This window comes from Micromesistius poutassou (genome assembly GCF_964030765.1).
Source record: "Micromesistius poutassou genome assembly, chromosome: 12".
Taxonomy (NCBI): domain Eukaryota; kingdom Metazoa; phylum Chordata; class Actinopteri; order Gadiformes; family Gadidae; genus Micromesistius; species Micromesistius poutassou.
In genome coordinates this window covers 16,261,350-16,281,425 of record NC_140282.1, presented here as the reverse complement: position 1 = coordinate 16,281,425, position 20,076 = coordinate 16,261,350, and the positions used below count along the sequence as shown (strand labels likewise).

The 20,076-nt window shown below is 43.8% G+C and overlaps 1 protein-coding gene across 2 annotated transcripts in view; it reads right to left on the bottom strand.

The window, feature by feature from the left end:
* Nucleotides 1-724: 724 nt before the first annotated feature.
* Nucleotides 725-20,076, bottom strand: part of acsf3 (acyl-CoA synthetase family member 3) — a 32,686-nt gene continuing 13,334 nt past the window's right edge. For both annotated transcript variants that reach the window (XM_084476592.1, XM_084476593.1), the window contains exons 4-10: nucleotides 19,269-19,423; nucleotides 18,999-19,144; nucleotides 13,189-13,289; nucleotides 12,828-12,954; nucleotides 2,600-2,734; nucleotides 2,147-2,258; nucleotides 725-988 (exon numbers count right to left, since the gene is read on the bottom strand). In XM_084476592.1, the coding sequence (XP_084332718.1) occupies nucleotides 868-988; nucleotides 2,147-2,258; nucleotides 2,600-2,734; nucleotides 12,828-12,954; nucleotides 13,189-13,289; nucleotides 18,999-19,144; nucleotides 19,269-19,423 (897 nt within the window). In that variant the 3' untranslated portion in view covers nucleotides 725-867. The remainder of the gene's footprint in view (nucleotides 989-2,146; nucleotides 2,259-2,599; nucleotides 2,735-12,827; nucleotides 12,955-13,188; nucleotides 13,290-18,998; nucleotides 19,145-19,268; nucleotides 19,424-20,076) is intronic.

Sequence of the window (20,076 nt, the reverse complement as noted above, 5' to 3'; positions counted from 1 at the left end):
AGCTAGATTTAGAAAGAATCTAACCGAAAAAATCCCATCCCTCCCATCAAGCCCCCCTCCAAAGCCCCTCCCCAAAAACACACGTCTAGCTTGCTAGCTTTAGCAATAATTCTGCCTATCTTTGTGAAAGACTATGAAAGGCAGATAGACATGTAGGCCATCCAATTATATAATTCAGAAACATTTGCTCTTGCTTTGCCATGCCTAAACAATAAGAAAAAGCCCACTATCCAGAACTGACTGTAAACATGTGATATTTTAGACCAAGCGCAGGTTAGAACGAGATACTGGGCCTCTCTCAATATCAAATACGGCAAGTTCGGACTTGCATACTTGGCAAGTATGACTCAGGAGTACAAACTCCTGACGCAGTGCCTCTGGTTGTTGTTAAATGCATCCCAAGTCACAAGTTACCTCCCCAATGCATTTGGACTGTACTCGGCTGGATGCAGAATTTTGAATGGAACAGTATATGCATCGATGGGGTTTACACCAATCAAACGAGTCGCTGCTTGTCAGAGCCCTGGATTTAGTGAAGAGCTGGGTGAGGCTGATGAAAAGAGAGACGAGACATAAAGAGAGAATGACAGAAAAAAAGAAATAAAGAAAGAGGGAGAGAGGATCTCTCTGGAGGATCTGCCTTCAGGTTCTTATCGCACCTTCGAACCTCAGCTGCAAATGGCAGGACACACACACACTATGCAGTCTCATACACACACCCATTGTGGATCAATTAACATAAATGTCATATTTAATACAAATGTTGACAATTTTAACATTGAATAGCATTCTAACGAATGCGCGTCTTGGGAATAGACCCAAGGGGAGAGGGGGTCATGTCTTGGTAAGAGAGCCACAGTGATGGGGCTAGGTGCCGGGAAAGAAGTGTTGCAGTAGCTCTTTCTTGTTGACTTTTCCCATCTGGTTCCGGGGAATCTGGTCGAGCACCAGGAGACAAGTCGGGATGGTGTAGGGGGCCATGTGCTCTCTGAACACAGAGAAAATAAATTACTTAAAATACCAAGCATCCACGACTAAATGAATGCACAAACATTATAGAGAAAGACTCACACACATACTAGGGAACTAAACAAAGGAAAACAAGCCCTATGGCAAAGGAGGGACAATGAGACGTGGAATGTCTCTTGCTCATCAATCCTCTCTCTGTGTCTCTTTTTAACCCCACCACTCCACCTCTCTCCCTTTTCATCTCCATCCCTGCCTAATGTCTCTCTCTCTCTCTCTCATTACGATTTAACTCTCTTTTTCTCCCTCTTCCTCTTCCTCGCTCTCATGGATTCTCTCCTCATCTCATGTCTGGGAGGCAGACAGAACAGCCTGATGAACCTAGCAGATCGCACCAACTGTTTAGTTGTTCAGCACCAGTGGTTTTACTGGTTTATTTTGGTGTCTCAGGTTTTGCCTCCAGCACATCATGACTATCCTTAGGTAACCTAGTTTTGGGACGTCAGTGAGTTGTATATATGTGTCTATATGTGGCTTCCATTCCATTTATTTCAGCAGGTATTGACTGCCCATCGCTCCATCCCTGTGTTGGTTGTTGCTGAGCACTGATTCTGAGAGTTATTTGAAGAGACAGCTCGAGCCAAGGCACTTGAAACTAAGCAACCATCTTAACCTTTGCCTCGCTCGCCATCTTTAACTAACATTGCCCTAGCATTACCTCGCTAACTTCAGATAGCAAGCCTTCATCCAGCTGAGGTAACATAAGGGTATATACAAATTATCATCTTATGGTATTATTATCATATTATTCATGTATTGGTGATGGAAATGTAAAAAATAACACTAAAGTTTTCCTACCTGTTCTTGTTTTGCATTTCTATAATGATAAGCTTCCTGAAATGTGATGTAAAAACCATGATCACCCCATCTGTCATCTTACCGAGATATTAATGAAAAACTCAGGTGGACCTGAAATGCAAGGCAGCTGAGCCCAAGCAGCAGAAGGTTTCAGTATATAGATTTTTTCAAATAGAGACCGAGTTCAGATTAATCAAAGACCAGGGAGGGGTTAGGGGCCTCCCACTCTGGGACGGTGTGTACAGGGATGCTGTGCACGTTGGGCTTTGAACCCAGAACCTTTGGGCTGGGAGTCCAACACCCTACCGACTAGACTCAGTACCTGGCCCAGGCCTTGAGCTGATCCAGCGTCATGCTGTGCCCCCCCTCCAGCTCCACCACCGCCGTCACCTTCTGACCCCAGGTCTGGTCCTGCACACCGATCACCGCCACGTCTGTCCAAGGTCAAAGGACACTGGTCAGAGGTATAATAATAATGTCCTGCTCTTCTCAGCTCTCTATCCCCATTTCTGTCTCCTATGCTTCTAAAAAAATAATGTGTTCAGCAACTTGAAAATTACGATAAAAGACGATTTTCCGTCAATCCTGAAGGACAAGAAAGACAATGACGTCATCCATCTAAATCAAGAGACGAAAACGTGGTTGTTTGGCATCCGACTGAAATATCGCACACATTTGACACAAAACTCTCCCAGAATTGCATCCACCACTCTGGGACGATTCCAAGTAAAGAACACAAATCTGCTCCATCACCCGTGTGTTGGCTTCTCCTCACCTGTAATGTCTGGGTGGGCCAGTAGTTGGCGCTCCACGTCGAGGGCGCTGATCTTGTACCCGCCGCTCTTGATGATGTCGACGCTGGTGCGGCCCATGATCCAGTACACTCCGTCCTTGTAGACCGCTGTGTCTCCTAACACGGGCAGCGAGAGACAAACACATGTCCAATGTTACTGGAAACAAGGGATCTGGTAGCGCGTGATTGGCTAGTGACAGCAACACAAACTGTTTCTGTAAAACAGCCAAAAAAGTGTCTGTGGAGGATTCAAACACCTTGCAGCCTGGTCACTGTAGATAAATCCCTTTCTGAAAGCGCTGTCTACTTGCGCAAGTCAGTCTCAGCAGTATTTAGCAGTTGGATTCAGTAGAACTACTGGATCCCAGATTCTGCTGTATCATAGAAGGACTACTAGATCAAAGATTCTGCTCTAACATAGGACACTTTCGCTCGCGTTGAAATATTTGAACTTCGCGTTGCGTGATGACAGCCAATCAGTGTTCACTCCCTGAGTGACGTAACGTAATAGCCAATCAGAGTTCAACCGGCCGGGCCAAATGTTCCCTGCAGTCCGGAGTGAACCGCAGCTTGGAGGAAAAAGTGATTGTTGCCGTTTGAGACTCCCGGAGCTCTATATATAATATTATATTAAATTATATAATATAATATAGAATTATCTATATAATATAATATCACGGCCAAAAGCTGTGTGCGCCTCCGGATGATATTATGAATAGACTACGTCAGCTTCTCCCATTTCTCTGGTACTTCCACAACCACTCAACTTCCTCATACACGCACGACTAAATTCACCTGATAAAACTTGCACAAATCATACATATATACAGCGACAGATTTGTGACTTGTCGCGCGACCTAACTCAACATGTAGCGCCACTAAGTGGCACCTCCCTTTTGTTTGATGTGCAATTTAACGTTGAACCTGAACCTCTGCTCTGCCACGCGTGACTATGCAGTCTACCAGTGAAGTCTCCCTTTTTATATGTTTTAGTTTGTAATGAGTTGGTGTAGGCAGGGATCTCGGACTATGTACTTGAACACATGTATGCTTGAATAGAACTAGTGCCGTTGAGACCTGGCTTGATATGGTCAAAGTATATAATAACAGCACCGTGAGGATAATCCCACCGGTTGCCTAACGTGACTTCATGCTAACCGGAGCTATTGCTAAATGACCGTAACCTTAACCTGCACCATCCCCACGTTACAAGATGCACACATGTACAGAGCGATAGAGCGGTCCACGTCAACATACTTTTTTAATCTTTAGGTTTTCGTTATGATGTTAAAGTCCAAGTAGAGTTGCAAGTCTCTTTACATTCTCAAGTCAAGTTGAGTCTAAAGTCATCAAATTCATGACTCAAGTCTGATTCGAATCCAAGTCATGTGACTCGAGTCCACACCTCTTTAAAACAGGCCCTGATAGATTCTCTGCCATACTCTCTACTGTAATAAATCAAGAATTAAAGAAGCACTTTAAAGATGTGATGACAATTTTTTGGCGTTCACAGGGCTTGCTCATTTTATAGACTGCTAGGGGCTAAGCCCCCCCAGTCTCTTACACAATAATCTTGAGAGGACATGATCAGCTGACAATATTTATGTGACTACATTGAAAGAGCCTTCTCCCCCATGGCCGAGATAACCCACACTACGAGTCTTTACTTGTTGTGGAAGTACCAGAGAGTCTGAGAACCCGGCACGGTCTTTAAGATTCATAATATCAGAGAATATCCCTGTCAGTTTGGCCGCAAACAAAGAGAGCGAGAAGTGCGTACATTTGGGCTGTAACAAGGGGTAGGGTGGGGTAGGGGGCAAAGACAAGGACAGAGAAGGACTGTGTGTGTGTGTGTGTGTGTGTGTCTGTGAAGCAACCATTGCAACAGAAGTGTATCAATAGTATCTTACTATTGTCTTACATTAACCATTACTGACCAAAAAACAACTAGCACTGTTTGATATGGATATTACTGATTAATAAAAACACCTTAAATACTAGTGCTTTAATAATATGTTACAGTACTATTTTTGCTCGAAAATACCACATGGTACAGCGAGTACTGACAGCAAGTACTCATGTAGTACTGCACTAGTTCTGCTGATAACCCATATCAGCAGAACCGCCTGCCTGCACAGACACTGCCGCCTGGCCTCCACCTACTTCCTGCCGTCTGTCTCCCCCCCCCCCACCCCCCCCCCCCCCCACCTTAATCTTCTTGGTCGCCGTGGTAACAGCAGATGACAGCCCATCTGTCCCCATACATCACACACTGCATTCCTGTTTATTAGCAGGGATAAATCATACATATTTCATGATATATCACGTGTGCCCGTCGCCTCCGCGCAAACCATTTATCAGCCGCGGCCCCGGCAGCAACCACCACCGCCGCCGCCACCGCCGCCACCCCGCCAACCCACCCCGACCGCTCTCTCTCCGCACGCCGGCTCGGCACGCCGCGGCGCAACCGCGAGCACTCCACTCTATTAAACAAGATTGATACAGTGGGTAAATTTAGATATCGGGAATGTCTTCACAGTCCACTGCGCCGTGCTGATGGAGGGAGGGTGGCAGGGGAGGAGGAGGAGGAGTAGTGGAGGAACAGGAGGAGAGGAGAGAGAGAGAATAGGAGTGTCTGGGTGTTATCTCCCAGTCTCCCAGGGTGGTTTTTACCGTCACCCCCACCTCTGAGGAGATTGGTTAGGAGGGGGGGGGGGGGGGGAGAAGGGGGAGAGGAGGGGGATAGTAAACATCAACCCTACTGGAGTAAGCACCCAGACACCTGCTCCGAGTGCCTAGGTGTAAATGGAGGAGGAGGAGGAGGACGAGGAGTATGAGGAGGGGGGCGGAGCAGAGGAGGAACGATTGTTTTTTGGCCCAACCTCCTCCTCCTCCTCCTCTAACAGCATCCCATCACCTCAGAAGAGCAGAGGAAGTGAGACGGGGAGTGCTGGAGTCACGCTGTGTGGCTCTGTTCTCACGTAAACGCTTGTGGGAGAGTAGCGCGACAAATACACACAACGATTAAGCACCTGAGCACGTCGTGGGCGTCAGTTTGTGTTTGTGTCAAAGGAGCGTCTGTAAGTCTGTCTGTGTGTGCTGGGCTAGAGTATCATTACGGAAGATGTTTTAGGCCGGGGGAAGGGGAGGAGTAGAGTTGAACTGGTGACGTTGCAACTTGCTTTGACCTTTGAACTCATTAGGGGGCAGTAATAGAGGGAAACTCAGTGGCTGTCCCCTTTAGAAAGGTGTGTACTGGGAATAATAATATAAGTACATTGTGTGCTGTGCCTGAAGTATTTCTAGCACAGCCATTATGCGTGTTATTGCACGGCGGTAGATATGGTCGAATGGCTTTCTTAATTAAAACGATAAGGTCCCTAATTGCTCTGGGCTTTCCCGGTATTCAGGGGCTTTAGGCAAAGGAACAGCAACAACAAACAGCAGACTAGTGTAGAGGGCAAGGGAAGTTCTGAAACCAAAGGACACACCAGCAACATTCAACACGCATCGATGAAGGGAGACAAACTCAATGTCGGTCAAATCAATCAAATAATAACAAAATACAAGGTTGATGAAAAGAGTGAGAACATACTTTTTGAGATTCTGATTCTTCTGTTTCGCCCTAGATTTAGGGTGAAACAGAAGTAGCTTTGTGGGTCTGAAACCTGCTGTGTGGTTTGGGCGTAACGTGCAATAAACCAATGAGAGTTCCATCTTTAAGAGCCAGCGCATTTGAACTGGTGATAAAACATTTTGGTGGGGCGCAGTAATAGAAAAAAATTATTTGATTTCCTGTATTCTGGTGCATTTTGGGGATGGCTACTACCTATTACCTATTATTCATTCAGATTCATAGCCTACAGCTACAAGCTTACCCATTGTTGTTATCATTATATTGAGGCAAATAATGATCACTGTCCTATAGCGTCCATTTTTGTATCTCAATGGCTATTTCAAATGCAGTTACAAATATGGAACAGTTGCTTTATTTTGTTTATATGCTACAGGCTGAAAGACTCAATTAATATGTAACTTACTTGCTCCTTTTAAGTATAACATTGCTTGGGGAGTCCAATTCCTCCACTGAAATGGGTGGAAAGTGCTTTTACAACTCTCTGCTAGTTAGCGATCCATCTCTTCTCTGCTGTAGTTGTGTTGCGCGAGTGTTGCTGAGGGAGGTAGCCTATTTGATTGATTCGCTGAATTGTCCAATCATGTGGTGATAAAAAAACAGAAAAGCCATACCATTGGCCTGGGGCGCACACTGGTGCGAGATAATAAATTCTATTAATTAATTAATAATACTACAAGTATTATTTCATTAATTAATAATTTATTAATTCTATTGTAAGATTTTAGAACAGAAGTGTCCATGTAAACGCGGCTAGTGTTGCGTGTGCGCCACGTAGAAGTTAATAGAAATGATAATAAACAAAATATCCCAGATCATAGAGCAGGATTGTGAACGTTTACAATGTCTCATATCAATTTATAATCTGCAAAATGTGTCCGACTTACTTTTTTTAACTTATGAAATTGATGCTGTGCGCCTATTTGCAACGGAATTTGTTTAAGATATAAAACCATTTCATTTAACACACATGCACTAAAACAGATATTTTCGTTTTTAAATAAATATTTGGAAACGAAAATTGAAAAGTGAGGAAAATATGTATCATGTTGGATAACCCCGATTTTGAGATCGGGTGGTGTTAAGTTTATCAGATTCTATCTTAGAACACTACGGCAGACAGGATAATCTTGGACGATTTTCGTCCCGATTCGGCTGCCATGGGAACGCCACCCCGATTCTCGTAAGGGGCAAATCGGGCACGATATCGGGACATTTATCTTTGTAGTGTGGGGTCAGCTTTAAGACTGTGTATTCGATTTGAGTTTTTCAATATTTCTTGCATCCCTAATATAATAGCAGAATCAATCCGGAATTGGCCAGCCGTCTCCTCTGAAAGCCAACAACAACCCTTCATCCCTTGCATGATTTTATTCAACGTGTGCATGGAGAGGAGGGGGGAAGGGTTCGGAAGAGAAAGAGCGAGAGCAAATCAATGTGTTGAGTGTAGATCCACAATGAATTACAATTTTACCCATTTTAAATAGTCAATGTATGGAAAACACTATCAATAGTGGATCGCATCATTGTCAACGTGTGGACAACTCTGCACTGGCTTGTTGGCTGGCATGAGCTACACGTCAAAGTAGAACATGTAGTGAGCTATATCGAATTTAGGGGAGTTAAGGGATTGACGGCATATGGCGCCAATGACGAGCAACCAAATGCAACAGATCGTGAATAAAACAGATTGAAAAAAGTTTGTTTGCCGTTGCCAGGGTAACGATTGTTTTTGGCTTGCCACTACATCGCTGTTTGTTGGTGAGTGCTACATAGTTTGTGCGGTGAGCTTTATTCCTAGTTGTGAGTAATGATGACCCTATTAACCGAGATATCTTACCAAGCTTGCAATAGGCCTATACTTTGAATATTTTATGTTTTACTGTAAGTCATGTAATTGTTACGTACAGCGTTTAATGCAGCGTTTAAGTTCATTATTGTATTAAGTCACGTAATTGGGCATGGACTTGTTCTCGTCTCTCGACCTTAACAGCAGCCTCCTCCTCTCCTCTCATCATAACTGCAATGTGGAACAATGCATGTAACTAAATCTCACTAGCTAACCCACATCTGTGTGTGTGTGTGTGTGAGTGTGTGTGTGAGTGTGCATGCGTGCTTTAAATATATAATTTTGTTAATTTTGCTAGATATAACCGCACCCCAGTTGCAAAAGGGCACACATCCCATTTCACATTAAAATTACAAAGTACATGAAGTCATCATTTTAATCAGTCAGTACTCTTTTTTTATATATGCAAATGGTTAGTCACTGTTTTTTATTTCTTTGCAATAAACCATTAGTTTCCATTGTTTAATGAAAAGCCTGTTACATTTTCCTGTCACAGAATTAACTAAATGGGGCAACAATGGAAACATCTACTCTGAGAACATGTACACATTGTTACTGAGGTCTGCCCCTCACAGACACTGTTAGCATACATGAATATTAATGCGTTAAGGCAGTTGGCATGGTGATGCAAGCATTAATGACAATGAATAGTGGATCGGCAAGCCCCGAAAAAGCACTTCTACCATTATATATCATCCTTCAGGTCTGCCATGGATTCATTTTGCTACTAATTAATATCACGCAAGAGTGATATGTAACACAATTAGACGGCTTTATGTTAATGTAACTGATTACGTTTCTTGCAGACGGCAGATAACGACTCCAAGACGGATGTCATCTTGGTGTTGCCCACTCCTTACGAGAGGCGTAACCATGCAGAGAGTGGGATTTAAGGAATTTGTCAATCAATTCAGATTCATAGAAAATAAGAAATGTGGTTGTTATGTAAATTGATTTCCCCCCCCGGCCGTAGACGTGACATTACCCTACCTAAGTGTAAAGTTAAAAGTATAATTTTAATTCTGTTTAATCCCAACTAAGATCTCATGCCAGAGGGAGAGTGAGAGATTGTGGTAGAAAGTGAAAGTGGGGTTGGGAGAGAGAGCAAAAGAAAGGGGATGATAGACAGATAGGAGGAGAGGCAGTGCCATAGATGAGCAAGTGAAGAGGTTACGATTGAGAGAGCGAGAAGTTGTGAGAGCAAGAGAGAGAATAAGAGAGCTGTTGACAGGCTCCCTATAGAGCTGCCATTCACGCTCCATAGTTCAGACTCTCCAGCTTATCCCATCTCAACTCTTGCTCTCCATTGAAGCTCCTCCCTCACCCCCTTCACCTCACCCAAAGAAACACTGCTGTATGTCAGCAACATGCCATCCTCATCTTCTTCATCATCTTCCTCCACCCCTGTCTACCAAGAAAACTGCCTTTAACAGAGACACTTTCAAAGTGGCTTCAAAGTATCTTTGTTCATCTCATATGTCCTGTTGGTCTCTCAATGTAGACCAGAGGTAGCTTCAGCATTGTGCACAAACTAATAATCAGCATAAGGTTTTCACTGCAAGGCGGTGTATATACCTGTACAAGTTGTTAAACACGCATATATTGATCTGATACCAAGTGCCTTCCTAACAGATGTAAAGTTTTTTTAGAGTGGCTTCAATCTTGCTACCATAATGTGGTGTATTTCCATGTCAAAAAAAGTCAACTAGGGTCTTAACGGTGGGATGATGCAAGAGGGATTAGATGATTTAGGATTTGATGGGCAATAGTGCAATGACCTAATCTTAGTTATTATTCTGTGTTATGTATGGTCCGAATAACATCCACCCAGTTAAATATAGCGATAAGATCAAATTGTTTTGGTAAAACAAGCATTAAACTGTATGTTTGGCCTAGAGAAATTCGCAGATAAATTAGAAGGTATTCTCATGTCATGTAGTTTTTAAGGAGACCATTTGATTTTTGTCATTTTGCTGTTCTTATTGTGACAAGTTATTCCATGGAGACAAACACGTTGGGTGGAAAGATTGTGAAATAACACTTTTAAATGGCATGATTGGCGCTGTGGTATGGACCACTACAGGGTGAACATACTGCAGGTCACATCAGGATGTGATAACTATGGGAGAGGACCATTCCGGCTAGGGGGGGGCGAGACCTGAGGGCTGAGAGAGGTACACACACACACACAAGATATAAGTTTGCATTGGTAACCTAGCATGTACGACTCACCAGTGGCTGGTATTTCAGTACTAACTTAAGAGCAGTAGCAGAGTATGTGTCCACACACACACACACACACACACACACACACACACACACACACACACACACACACACACACACACACACACACACACACACACACACACACACACACACACACACACACACACACACACACGGGCTGGGCGGTATATCGATATTTGAAATATATCACTATTTTTTTCAAACAAGATATGGAACGAGACGCTATCGTCAACATCGATATAGTTCATTTGCGGTGAAATTACAGCGCATTTGCTCCAAAAAAAAGTGCCTGCCGCCTGCTATTTCCTCACTCTGCCTCAGACTCCTGGACGGGTTCCCGCACAATTTGGATGAAACGGGTGAAAAATAATGTATTGTGTTGGACGCGGGTGTGGGTCGGGTCGGACGCCTGCACAGCGCGAGTTGCGTCGCGTGTTTTGCGATTGCAATTTTCAATTTTCAGGCCTCACGTGCAAATAAAAAAATCTTTATTAATCACACATCTACAAAATACGCCTGCATTTCAAAACGATGAGAGCAGTTCCCCCCCGGCCGAGAAGCGAGCTTGTGTGTCAGCAGAGCGCACTGCATCAGACGTAGAGGACTCCAGTGATGAGGCTCCGCAGTATCGGGACGAAGTTGCTGCTTACATTGATTACAAAACACCTAAAGATGACTCTTTTGGTGCGTTATCGCGGTGGGGAGAGCACGGTCGTTCATTTCCCAATATTGCTCAGATTGCCAGATTTATCCTCTCCATCCCTGCTCAGTGCATCCAGCGCAGCGAGCGAGCGAGACTTCTCCGGTGCTGGTTATGATATTCAGGAGGAGGAGGAGTCAACTAAAACCGTCAACAGTGGATGATGTGCTTTTTTTTGATGATGGTGATCTAAAACACCAGGCCAAACACCAGACTGTGTAATTCCCCGACGTTCCATCTAATGTGTCTAATTTTCCTTCGGGTGCGGGTCGTGCGTCGATATCAATTTATAGCGGGTCTGGTCTGGTCGGGTGCGGAATGTAATTTGCGCTACTGTCAGAACACGGGTCGGACGCGGTTTTAAGTATTGCGGGTGTGGGCGCTGGTTGCTGGTTTGCAAAATAAAAGTTGACAAAGTTGATGTAAGTCAGCATGGATAAAAGTGTCTGCTAAATGACTATACAGTAAAATAGTTAGCGATCAGACAATCAGCATGGCTGAATGTGGGCAACATTGAAAAAAAAAAAAAAAAAGCTCTTTGCACTTTTTATAGGCCTGCATATATGTATGAGAACATACAGAATTCAAGCTTGAAGACTACTGTCGGAACACGGGTCGGATGCGGTTTTAAGTATTGTGGGTGTGGGCGCCGGTTGCAGGTTTGCAAAATAAGACCCGTAGGCCTACAGGACTCTGCTCTGTTCATCTCTCTCCGTCCTGCTCTGCCTCTGGCTCACACACACACACTCACACCCCGGCCCCGCTCTTCCACTCCCGTCACTTTTTAAAATCCCCTTCAGCGCGGAACATGTCCGTCAAACGCATTTGCCACATCTTGCTCCGACTGTTTTTGACTGACACATTTTTAAATGTTTAGCTACCCTGTCCTACACCCAAATTTAGGATTTCCTTTGCAATCAGCAAGGCAGATAAGATAAGAAGATACCGCTAACACTGCTCTTTAAGGACATGTTTCTACAAAGTTGATGTAAGTCAGCCTGGATAAAAGTGTCTAAATGACTATACAGTAAAATAGTTAGCGATCAGACAATCAGCATGGCTGATTGTGGGCAACATTGAAAAAAAAAAAATGAAAGCTCTTTGCACTTTTTAAAGACCTGCATATATGTATGAGAACATACAGAATTCAAGCTTGAAGACTTGTACAGTGTCGGATTGGAGATTTGTGAGCCCCTAGGCTCTGACAATGAGGTGCTACAATGTTGCCAACATTGTAGCACCTCATTGCCATAGTCTGTATGCCATACAGTATTGCCATAACGATGTTAAGTGTGGCAGCTGAGCTGCTTTACATTTCGTTCTGTGTAGCACGAACGACTCTAGGTGCGCTCTGGGACACGATTCAACAGATACATTTTCGTGAGCATGAGCACAAAACCGCGTGCTACTGGGTTGTGGGTACAGGTGTCGGTAACCTGGTGTAGATATGTGTGATAGATATGGTGTAGATACGTGTGGTAAACAACACAGCAGTGGTGGAAGAAGTACCTGAAAGCCACACTTGAATAGAAGTACAGATATCTTCCCAGGAAATGAGTCTTTTGATGGTAAACTTCTGATGTTAAAAGTAAAATTCACCCAATCGAATACTACTAAAAGTCTTAAAGTATCTGATTTTGACTTACCTGACTAAGTTGCTAGAAATGTAGATACTCAAGTAAAGTACAAATCTAAAAACAACAACTTATACACACACACTATACGCCGCTGCAACACAGTATCGTGTGGTTTAGTGCTCCTGGTGTGGTGTGGGTACCTGTTTTGAACCATCCATCAGCAGTGAAGGACTCTTTGGTCTCTTGTGGTTTGTTCCAGTACTCCTTAAATACAGTCTCTCCTCGGACTAACAGATCGCCTTCCTTCCCCTCAAGACCGGGACACACCTGCAGACAGACCCACACAAAGACTTCTTAGTGTGTGTGTGTGTGTGTGTGAGAAAGAAAGGTGAGAAAGTGAGTGTTTGTGGTAGTGTTCAAACTATAATCATCATTCACGTCTTATTGTGTTCCGTTGAGTGTGGGATAGGCAATTGTACACATTTGTTATCAAGTTACCATCCCCTTCCATCTCTTAACAATGGTGACCTACTGGCGATACAGGTGTACAGATGTCATTACCTGGCAGTTTCTGTGGTTGCCTTCCGCAACAACGATGCTGCTGCTACCGTTATCAAGGACGATGCGAACCTCTACGCCAGGTAGGGGAACTCCAACCGCACCTGTCATGAACACACACACACACACACACACACACACTAAGTATAAGATAAACATCAGCATTCCATGTACAGTGCAGTAGGTAGCCTGCTGTATAAAGTGAATATCAAATAAAATACATTGTCATATACCACAATGTTTTTTTTAAATGTTTTTTTTAACTTTAATGTACATTGATGTAAACAAGTAAAATAATTATTAAAAACCTGAAGCATTTTGAATAACTTTCAAATATATATTAATATTACCCGATTGGGTAAGCACTTTTAGGGCCCTATTTAGGCAGTCTAACGGAACTGGCTTTGTGGGCGGTTCTATGACGATGTTGCTATTATGACGGCGGATAAATGACTCTTGCGCCTGACGCAAATCTAAAATGGGTTGGTCTGAAACCCGTAGGTGTTTTGGGCATAACGTGCAATAAACCAATGAACCATCCCCTTTAAGACCCAGCGCATTTGACTTGACGAGTTGATATTTGACAGCGCGTTTGCAGTCTCCGCTGAGACAGATGCATGACCACATGAATTTCAAACTTCAGTTTAAGGCCAAATAAAAGGCCTAATTTACACATGGAATAGCATTTTCTTCTCCAACTTCAGAAACACTGAGTCATTATGTACATTTCGGCAAAGAGAACTTAACGCATATATGATATGCGGACGCAGTCCTGTGGCCGCAACTGTGGGTCTATTTAATGATATAATAATAATGATATGCGCTAATACATTAACAAACATTGTTTACCAGTATTGTATACATTATCGTTATCGACTTATGTTCATAATATGCATGTGTCCCCCCACACCCCATGCGTGTTAAATATACATCGCGATGGACTGTATTATGCGTTACGTGTTTAGTTTGCGTGTGTTTTAACAGATGGGTGCGCACCCATCTGTTAAAACATATAATATACGAATATACGCTCAAGTTTATTATTATTATTATTATTATTATTATTATTATTATTATTATTATTATTATTTTAACGCATGCCATAGCCTACTACAGTGTTCATTCATGCAGCCCCTATGGACATGTTGTATACATGTTTCCACAATAATACATGCATGCAATACATGCTATTTCTATGCAGTTTCACACATATGAACAATCTTTGACATCAAAAAATGCAGAAAATGCCTGCATTTTGAGTGTGAAAGAAATGTAAAAATTTATGTTTGAACAATTCAGATTTAAAAGGTTTCATATTACATAAATTTCATGAACATTGCCGTTATTAATGGCTTTGGTTCAGCCGTAGCTTTTCAAGCCTCTGATACCAAATCATAAATTCAGGCCAAACAATCAGTTTGACATGAAACAGTGTCCTCACAGTGGTCAGTAGTGATGTTGTTGCTATCTTATATTTCAGATGTAACTTTCTAACAGAGATTTCTCTAGATAATGGCAATAACTGTGTGTTCATTGACTGAGCAATGTGTATATTTAATAAAAAAATATATCTTTGCACTTGTAGAAATTGCGCCAAAATGCCAAGCAGAGAGGAAAACTTCTTCAAAGAAATACAAAAACGTTAGTATAATCAATAGCTTTATTACTACTATACATTCTAACAAAAAATTTGACAGTGAAACACATGTTGGTTCCTGGATTAATATTTGCCCAATGCAGTGATGTTGACTCCTTAGTCATTTGCTGCACATTTGTTGTAAAACATTATTTTCTTAATTAGGTTGTAAGATGAAGTGTTTGAATCCCTAAGTAGAACAGAAGAAGAGCAATTTAGTATACAAGTCCCTTCACGCTCTGGCCCCCCGTTACCTCTCTGACCTCCTCCACCCCCCCACCCCCCTGCGGTCCCTCAGGTCCTCTGACAAGGACCAGCTGGCAAATCCCCGCACTAGACTCCAGACCTTTGGGGATAGGGCCTTTTGCGTGTCCGCCCCCACTCTGTGGAACCAGCTCCCCCCCCACATTCGCTGTGCCCCTTCCGTGGAGACTTTCAAAAAGCACACGATAGCACACCTTTTCTCTGTGGCCTGTGGCCTCTAACCCACGACCCCACCCAGCGCCTTGTGCACTTGCACTCTCACTCACTCACCTACACACACACCCTCACCTCCCGCTCTTGTGAAGCGACCTTGAGTATCCTGAAAGGCGCTATATAAAATCAATTTATTATGTAACAAGCACAAAGTGCGAGGCACCCTATTGTAATTGTTAATGTTTTTTAGGGAGCGAGCCAGGAACTGGAAGGTCCCTATTGTTTTTGCTATGTTTATTATTATTAGGGACCGAGCCAAAATGCCAGGACTGGTAGGTCCCTATTGTTTTTGCTATGTTTATTATTATTATTTTTAGGCCTCTTCGACTGCATTTCCCCCCCCCCTGAACATATATGCAAACTCATTTTTATTTGGCAAATTTGTCGGGCCAAGTGCTGGGAAAAAGCTCATTGGATTATAGTTTGCAGGGTGCTTTTTATTACCTCCTTGATATAATGCAATTGACGTATTTTTATTGTTTGCTTTCTCTCTCTTTAACGTGCATACAACGTCATTATCGTGGTCTGACAAACGTGTCATCATGTGTGTATTCTGCTAACTGCACTGTCCATAACTATTTGATAGGACTTAATTTCCTTATTTTTCGTTGATTCGTTTGAAGTTGCAGGGGAGTTTCAACGAGACCGCCGGCACTCAACAACCAATCACTGTACTGACCGCTTCTAAACTCGTGCACGAGAATCGACTGGACTTCAGATTTATTGAAGTCCGGCTGCGGGGCTCGGCGGCCGGGAGTTTTGATGGTTGTGCTGGTAATAAAGTAAATGCCTATACAACATTGAAACGGCATAATGATAACGCAATGGTCATCATCATTTATTTAATGATTATTAACATAGAAAACACTTACATTTGTGGTTTTCGATCCTGTCGCCCGCCATCTTGCCTAGGATTTTTCTTGATTTTCCATTTTCTCGCAAGGTATTGCGGGAGCGAGCTACACCCCCCGTTGTGTGCCCATCGAAAATCTTAACTTTAAGGTGCCCTCCACCTAACCCCTTACCCCTTAATAAAATGACTTTTGGGGCAAGACTACGCTGCGCGTGAACGCACAACAGCGAGGTGTAGGGTTGAGATTTTGGGTTAAGGGCAGTATCGGGATTCAGCCTTATTTTAAAGTGTTACAAACTGAAATAAAACAATGTGATTTAAGAAGTGTCTTCTAGGGTATCGTAATTTGCATCTCAAATTGCCCTAAAAGTTAATGAAGCCAGACATCAGATTAAAAACAGACCCTTTTCCCTCAATCAACAAAAACTAATCAAGCAGGATAATCAAGTTCTGGGCCATGACTTGACTTTTCTCTGCTATAGCGACATATCTACTGCTGTAGTCAACCAAAGGAAACCTTTTTACTGAAATATGACCAAATCTTTGAACAATCAATGTTCAGAAAGGTTACAACTATCAGTCTCCATTAGGTCGTGCGGGTTCAGTTTCCGAAACTGGGGTGTTTTGACCTCCTGTCTTGTAAGTCTTATAGTTGGTCTTCCTGGCCTTCCTACCCCTGAAAATAATGGATTAAGTAGTGCTTTTGCACTTTGTAAAGGAAAACCAGCAATTGTCCAACCAATGACAGTTTGAACAAACTTGTGCATTATCGACCAACCAATTCACCAACCGACCAGAAATGTACAGCCCTAGCAGTACCAACATCTGAAGTTCTGGTTGTGGCTGCAGTGGAAACATCCATGCAACAACATATTTTAGTACCAAACACCAGAGCGGAAGTAGGTGTGTGTGTGTGTGGGTTTGTATGGATGGCCAAAGGAGTCAAAACTCCACCCCACTGTAGACGTGTATCGATTAAAATTGACAGTAAATATTGAGTAAAGTTGTAACGCCACATTTTAGGCTGTTGTATTTTATTACACTGTAAAATGTCCCATTTTAGTGGTTCAAAGGACATTTTTTACAAAGCTTTTCCTGAACTCTACAACACTGTAAAAGACAAAGTTAATCATGAACCTTTTTCACCCAATCAACGATAACCAAAGTCAGACCACACCAGTCCATTAATAACCTGTCATTTGTATTTGTATTTGAATATCCAACAAAAAAAATATGAATGAACGATAATTCGGTCGTCCCATATTTGGCAATTGTGATGATGGCTGCCGTTACCTCAACTTAGTTGACGTGAAGTGTTCCAAGAGGTTTAGGGCCTATACATATGTATTATGAAATACCTTCACAGGAATGTCGGGCTGAGGTCGAAATATTTGAACTTAATTGAACATATGAATAAGGAAAATTTAAGTAGAATAGCGCACATTTTGCACCGTTCACTCATGGTCATTAGGGCCATTTGCGGCACTGGTAAATGGTCCTCATTTATATAGCGCTTTTATCCAAAGCACTTTACAGTGTTGACTGACATTCACCCATTCATGCACACATTCACACACAGACGGCGGAGTCAACCACGAACAGCCAGCTCGTCAGGAGCAGTTAGGGTGAGGCGTCTTGCTCAGAGACACCACGACTCTAGGAGGAGGAGCCAGGGATCGAACCAGCAACCTTGCGGTCACCAGCCAACCCGCTCTACCTCCTGAGCTATTGCCACCCCCCTGAGCTATTGCCGCTGGTGATGCATTGCGAGAAATATGTGTATATTCACATCTTTACATTGACTTGCATTGTACGTAATCCCGCCGCACCAAAGATGTGCTTCTCTTTTGGTGTGGACGCACCTCCTTAACGCACGCACAATTTTAGATTTGAATCGGTGAAGCTTCTACGTCACCTCTAAAATGTCTGTCTGTCTGTGTGTCTGTGTGTGTTTACGGGGACCCAGCAGTTGGTTAGACAGAGTGTGTGTACCTGGTTTACGGGGACCCAGCAGGGGGTTAGACAGAGTGTGTGTACCTGGTTTGCGGGGACCCAGCAGGGGGTTAGACAGAGCGTGTGTACCTGGTTTGCGGGGACCCAGCAGGGGGTTAGACAGAGTGTGTGTACCTGGTTTGGGGGGACCCAGCAGGGGGTTAGACAGAGTGTGTGTACCTGGTTTACGGGGACCCAGCAGGGGGTTAGACAGAGTGTGTGTACCTGGTTTGCGGGGACCCAGCAGGGGGTTAGACAGAGTGTGTGTACCTGGTTTGCGGGGACCCAGCGGGGGGTTAGACAGAGTGTGTGTACCTGGTTTGCGGGGACCCAGCAGGGGGTTAGACAGAGTGTGTGTACCTGGTTTGCGGGGACCCAGCAGGGGGTTAGACAGAGTGTGTGTACCTGGTTTACGGGGACCCAGCAGGGGGTTAGACAGAGTGTGTGTACCTGGTTTGCGGGGACCCAGCAGGGGGTTAGACAGAGCGTGTGTACCTGGTTTGCGGGGACCCAGCAGGGGGTTAGACAGAGTGTGTGTACCTGGTTTACGGGGACCCAGCAGGGGGTTAGACAGAGTGTGTGTACCTGGTTTGCGGGGACCCAGCAGGGGGTTAGACAGAGCGTGTGTACCTGGTTTACGGGGACCCAGCAGGGGGTTGGACAGAGCATGTGTACCTGGTTTGCGGGGACCCAGCAGGGGGTTAGACAGAGCGTGTGTACCTGGTTTGCGGGAACCCAGCAGGGGGTTAGACAGAGTGTGTGTACCTGGTTTACGGGGACCCAGCAGGGGGTTAGACAGAGTGTGTGTACCTGGTATGCGGGGACCCAGCAGGGGGTTAGACAGAGTGTGTTTACCTGGTTTACGGGGACCCAGCAGGGGGTTAGACAGAGCCATGCCGATCTCCGTCATTCCATAGCGCTCCAGCAGGGTGTGGCCGCTGATCTGCTCCCATCTCTGGAGCACCGGTACGGGCAGAGCTGCAGAACCGGAAACCATCAACCTATGCACACAAACAGGAAAAGGCCAGGAATAAAACAAGACACACATTCCAGGAATCTCTCTTTTACACACACACACACACACACCTACCTAAGCTCTTGGTCCCCTACCCCCTAGTTTCGCACCTGATGCGTTCCTGACAGACAGCCCTGATGTAGTCCCTGACATTGGGCTGTGTCAGATGCTGCTGGTAGTGGAGGATCAGCTTGGAATAGACAGTGGGGACGGCCATAAACACGTTTACCCTCGGAGCCTCAGAGCTCAATAGCCTCTCCCAAACCTGGAGAGAAAGTCAGAGAGTGAGACTATGAGAGAGAGAGAGATTATCCTACTATAAGTAACATGATAGCATGATGTTATTTTCTACATATTCTAAAAATGTATATATTCTCTTATTTTATGTTGACTGAGATATTTGTCATATTTGTGTTTTTCTTTGTACACATCTGTGTATATATGTATATATTTCATTGTGAGAAGGTGAACGCCCCTCGCCCCCATACTTCCGCCACAGTAGGGGGCAGTGTGTCGTTCAATCTCAGGACAGAGGGCACAGGGAATAGCCCAGGGGGGGTGTTGCGTGTAAACAGATGTTTTGTATATATTTATATGTTATGCAAAGGGTGTGTATATATATATATATATATATTTGGTAATAGGTTATTTAGTGAAATGTTGATATTTTGTTTTCCTACAATGTAGTTTCTCTTCAGTTATATTGAATTTGTAGCCTTGGCCATGAAATGTTCCCCATGGTAGTGGTATGGCCCAACTGGCCTTGATTGGTCCAATTTCCTTTCCTTATTTAAGGGGTGTGTCTTTTTGTGTTGGGTAGAGTAAGGCCAGGTGCTGGCTTGATGTGAGGCCAGTACTAGTAACTCTATGCTAGGCTATGCTAAAGTATGCTAAGCTATGCTAAGTTGCTAAAAGCTA